The sequence below is a fragment of the Cyprinodon variegatus genome, unplaced genomic scaffold, assembly GCF_000732505.1.
Source record: "Cyprinodon variegatus isolate N-32 unplaced genomic scaffold, C_variegatus-1.0 Scaffold204, whole genome shotgun sequence".
Classification (NCBI taxonomy): Eukaryota; Metazoa; Chordata; class Actinopteri; order Cyprinodontiformes; family Cyprinodontidae; genus Cyprinodon; species Cyprinodon variegatus.
Genome location: NW_015150657.1, coordinates 420,538 through 426,333, shown reverse-complemented (window position 1 = coordinate 426,333; position 5,796 = coordinate 420,538). Strand labels below are relative to the sequence as shown.

Genomic DNA, 5,796 nt, shown 5'->3' with positions numbered 1-5,796 from the left:
AAATATGAGCAGTTGTTTTTAATTTCAGTTCAATATCAAGATATATATAAAAACAAAAAGGTATAAAAATAAGAGTTGTGAGCCCTACGCGTAAGCACTGGATACACTGCCAATGGGATAAAAGAACCTCAAGCTCCAATGGGAAAAAAAGCTATTTGCTTACCCTGTGAATTGATCAGTTCTTATCAGATCCCTTAGAGCTCCAGTTAACATGCAGCTGTATCATTGCCAAGACTGTTAGAGTGAGTTGTTACACAAATCTGCTACCTGTTGCAGGGTTTTTAGAAGTGGCTTATCAGAAATATGTGATTACAAAAAGCATTTCTAAGGCCATTGTTCATCCTTGCATTAACTCGCATCTTATCTGGGGATCGTGTGCCTGTCTGCGTGGAATGGATTATTCTTTTTAAATCAATTAGACTTGTAAAATTTAGTCTGATAAAACTCTTGTAGTAATGGCTCATATGATATGCTTCAGTTTGCCATTTGAATATTTTCTTATTCGATTAGCGCTTATCTTTTTATTTAGTTGCATATTTACACACAAACATCCTATCTTTCATTGTTTTTAGCGCGAATAATTGAAAGTGTATCTTCAAATGAATCTCGGTTAATGGGAGTAGACTTTATGCACCACAGAACAGGGTTATGTCCTCTTTTCCATCCAACATGTTAAAGTACTGTACAGGGCATTGCAGATGTTTCTTAAAATAATACCCGAAACTGTTATCTTATGTCATATAGTAGTGAAAAAAGGGAGGCATAGTTATTGAGTTATATATTAAAAACCCTCTTCGCCCCGACTCTCCTACATGCTGGTACTGATTAAAATTAAATGTAAATGTCCATTCATTCCATTAATTATCCATAACGCTTATCCCAGCTGGGGTCTGGAGGGGTGCTGGTGCCTATGTCCAGCTGTCAATTGCTTGGAGACAGGGTACACCCTGGACAGGCCGCCAGTCTATTGCAGGGCAACACACAAACAGGACAAACAATCATTCACTCACACCAAAGAGAAGCCAATTGGACAGTGGGAGGAAGTCAGAGTACCCGGAGAAAACCCACGCATGCACAGGGAGAACATTCAATCTCTATGTAGAAAGACCCCAGACTGGGAATCGAACCCGGAACCTTCTTGCTTGCTGGGCTCCACTTTGCAGCTAAATGTAAATATGTCAGGGATAGATTGGTCAGCCAACCTAGTCTCAATCCTAACTTGTAAAAAATTAATGCTTGTTCAATTCCCTAGATGCAATGTCATTTATTAACGCCAGGGTGCATTATGCCACGTTCACACCTAAAGCAAGCAAGAGCAGCAAGAAGGCGAGCGCTGCATCATTTTTGATGCTTGTACAAGTTTAGTTTTGACGCACAGCGGAAGCATTTCTAATGCTCTAGCTGCACGGTGGAAAAGTGGGTCTGATGCGCGTTGGGCGGAGCTACCCTGTCATCTCTTCGCCTGTAACAATGGCAGCTATATATGCTGTGATCAGTGGGTAAAAAGTAGTTTCAATATGTTTTTAAGTAAGAAACTCCACATGAAAACTTCATCTGTGCAGTCAGTTCATCAAGATTAAGATCCTGCATTCAAATGGAAAGCTTTTTTCATGTACATAATCCAAACTGCAGGCACCAGGATAATAAAAGTGAACAAGTTTTGATTGATTTCATAATTTTTAGTTAATTTAGTCGTTAATAAACTGTTTTAGAGGAGTGATCATAGTGATCTTTATCATCAGCGATGTGTCTCTCTCTGTAAACTAGCTGCTCCTTGCCGCCTCTGCTGATTTAGGTCTAAACGTAGCATTAGAGGTTGTGGCAGAAACTCATGAAAAATTTTCATGAACTACAAACTGTTAAACTAACATTAACCAATCCTTTACTCTAACCCTAACCCTTAAAACTAAACAAACACTATTAAACATGTTGCCATACACTGGTAACGCTACCAACAGCAACTTTAAAAGCCATAATTTTCGTCGCAGGTCATGTGCCTGTCACATGACACAATCTCTGCAACCTATCCAAACATGTACCGTGTGCATGAATTTATGATGAGAGGGATACCGTCTGCAAGTTATATATTGTCAACCATTGGCTTGACCGACCATCAGTATTTGACGATTTTAAAGTGGGAATGTTTTAGCATTTCTAAACAAATAACCCACTGATGACAAAGAAAGACACATGGCAGGTAGAAAACAAAGCTGTGGATAAGTTCAAAAGAAGCTTAGGTTGCTGATTCAATTTCAACAGCTTTGAACAGCTTTGGAATCTTGACACAACCAGTAAATCATCAAGACATGGTCACCCTACTATACAGACAGACAAGAGCAACATCAATAAGCAGTTAGGAAATTTATATAAAGTCACCCTTGACTTGCAGAGTGTCATAGCACAGGCGGGAGAATCTCTCGACAGCACAAATAACTTTTTTTTTCTTAAAAAAATCTGTCCTCTGCGTGTGGCAATAAGACAAACATTATTGAAAATTGTAGAAAGAGGTCATAAAAAGTTCTTTATGCAGTTTGTTACATATACGTGGAGTCTACAACAAACATTTCTGGGCTCCATAAGTCTGATATAATGGCCTAGATGTAAAATGTTGTGTTGGGTGTTTCTTTTTTGTGTTTGTGTGTTTGTTTGATTTGTTTTATTGTGGGGTTTCCTTTTTGTTGTGGTTCAGAAATTTACAAAACGATTTAAGGGGTTGAGAAGATAGGCCCTACAACCTGTGAGTCCATGCAAAACTCTTGACATTTCAATGAGTCCTGACCTTCTAACAGGAAAATCAACCTGAACTTAATTGTATTTTATTTAGATAAAATCATAGTTAAAGTTATAAGAAGGTATTAGATATCTCACTGTGTTGCTAGAAATTGTGTATATAGCATTAAAAATAGACAAGAAGATGAATAAACAAATATTGTGAATTGAACTTTATTGATCTCACAATGGAGAAATTAAATCTCTGTATTTAACCCATTCCCTTGGGAAATAGTGGGCTGCCACTGTGCAGCACCCGGGGAGCAATTGGGTGTTAAGGGTCTTGCTCAGAGACCCAGAGTGACAGTCTGTGGGAGTGGGTTTCAAACTCACCACCTCAGGATTCCAAGCCCTATGCCCTAACCCCTAGGCCACCAATATTTGATAATATTTGACCCTGTGAGATTTAGACCCACAAAAAACTATCACCTTTGATTCAGAAATTTACATAGTAACAAAGAATGACCTTTACCATATCTTTAAAAATTAATTTGATAATTGGGCCTTTTCACTCAACTCTTAATGATAATTAGCACCTTTTCCCAAGGCAGGCCATGGATGTATTTGTTATTATTTGACGCATAGGTCAATTTTATAAGCATAGCACTTTGAAATATTGTATATGATTTGTTGATGGCTTTTGTATGTTTCTATAAACATTTATTTAATATGTTTGAGTCCCTAACCTCTATGTTATTGCTAATCAACTGTTTCAATCCCAACGATTGCTTGCCTTCTGCTCTTAATCTTCTCATTTACGCCTTTCCAATCTTATCTACTTGTCCTCAGAACCCCTCTGATTGCTGCAGGAGTGATTGGTGGCCTCTTTATGGTGGTGATCATGGTATTAAGTATCGCAGTGTCTGTGCGTCGGAAGAACATTAAGAAGAAGAGGGCTCTTCGGCGATTTCTGGAGACTGAGGTAAAAAGACAGAGGATGAAGGTAAAATTGGGGAAAATGAACTGAAGTTCATTGCGTAATTATAATAAGTATGTTTATAGCAAGTTTGCACAGTTACTCTAAAACATCTTTAACCATCTTTCAAAATGTAATATCTACGTAGGTATAAGAAAAAGACCACAGTTTGGCATTCATTGTTTATCCTTATACATGACTGTTTATTGCTCTGTAACAAACGCAAAATAAATACAGGAAATATTGAAATAGCTTTCTGACCTTTTTTGGTCTATTAACACACATCTGAAAGAGTTGGAGCTCAAAGAACATTTACCCATCATCTGTGTAGAAAAAAGGACTTTTAAGGAATGACAGCAGGAGACTTTGCTTCTACATAGGGATTACTAAATTTATGAACGTTTCAAAAGAACTGGACTCCTCTTGACTTGATATTTTGAATGATACATCAAGATGCAAGATATGATTACACTGCTGCTCTCACACTCTCATCACAAATAAAAAAGACATTAGTTAGAAATAAGTTTCTTCTTTAGTAAAATATATATATAGAAAACATATATTTTTTAATTTTGCATGCAGGCACACTGTCTCAGTCACCTGGGTCATGGCACCCACAAAACTGCAGGGAACCAAACTGGCGCTTTTTCTGAAGATGTTTTGAAATCCATCAAGGGGTCTTTGTCAGGTCTGTTGACTCGCACTGTAGTAATGTGCAGTTGGAGCACTGATGTTTTTAAGGAGTCCATTCTCCTAAGCACATTTAGAGTCAGATGTAGATCAGTGACCGACCCATCTTATTCCTCGGTTACTGGAGTTATTTGTTGCAAGTCGACAGAAATAACAGCCTCCTCGATGGGTGTCGAAACATCTTCAGAAAAACTAAGCAAACATCAGGTTGCCTATGATTCAGCTTGTTTTGTGTTTACCCTTCTACAGTATTTTTCCAGAAAAATGGTGACTAGTAGTGCGAAACAAGGTGAATCTGTCTAGTAGGTAATTTTTCTGCTTATAGAAGCCTTTATAATAAAATAATAATAATGAAATAAATTAAAATAATAATGATCAAACAAATTAGATATAGTGGGACTCTGTGAAGTGTAGTTTTGTTTATAGAATAATACAATTTATAATATAATGCAATTAATACCTGGATCGGGTTATAAAACCACTAGAAAAAGCTTGTTGGAGCAGACCCTTAAATACAGTTTTAAATCAATAAAAAATTCCTGTTAACAAGTAATGCATTTTTGGGTACAAGAAAAAAAAAGGGCCAACATCTGCAGGAATCACATATTTCTTACCCTGGTTTCTAAAGTATTTTGTGGTGCAGTGAAAAATGTATTACTATGCAATAATTCAGCTTAATACAACAGAGGCTACATTCAGACCTCTTCATTGGCTCTCTTATTGATCTGTGTGTCTAGAATTTACATTCTGGGACACACAATGCAGCACGTTAATTGTTTTTCAAAGAATAATACTTTAACACAGAGGTTAAGTTTTATAACAAATCTTGGTGTTCCATATTTTACACTTTGCAAAACTATAACAATACGGTGCATATAAACATGAGTTGCCTTTTTTAAACCTTGATGCAAGCCTTAAACTTCTTAAAGGTGATGATGCATTAGCATTAGGACTGGTAAATTGTAGACTATTAAAAAAAATCAAAAAGAGGTTGCAGGTTTTTGGGGGGTTTTGTCAGACCTCAATGGAGATTTGTTTTAGTTGTCTCTAGTGCTTAAGAGGGACTCAAATACTGTCTAGCAGGGGGTAACCAATATAAATCAGCGGGGTCCGAATATGGAAAATCAACAACCAGTAAATGTCTGGAGACATTTTAATTATAATTTGTTACTTTGAACAGCATTTAACATTTAAATAAAATGAGGTGACTTTTTAAAAAATATTGAATATTGAAGTAGAAAACAGCAATCTTTCAGTTTGGTATATAGAAAATTTTCTGATTTACATATTTTATAAAACACCTGAACTGAAGGTTTGTTTGTTTTTTTCTTTCTTTTTTATGGCTTAATCAGAGAAGTGGGCTTTATGCTGTCCTGCAAAGCTTTCAAACCTGGGTTTGAATGGCGATAAAGCCATTTTCC

The 5,796-nt window shown here is 36.6% G+C and overlaps 1 protein-coding gene across 1 annotated transcript in view; it reads left to right on the top strand.

Moving 5' to 3' along the window:
- Positions 1-5,796, top strand: part of erbb4 (erb-b2 receptor tyrosine kinase 4) — a 367,864-nt gene that overhangs the window by 306,201 nt on the left and 55,867 nt on the right. The window contains exon 17 of the mRNA XM_015379960.1: positions 3,559-3,691. Coding sequence (XP_015235446.1) covers positions 3,559-3,691 — 133 coding nt within the window. The remainder of the gene's footprint in view (positions 1-3,558; positions 3,692-5,796) is intronic.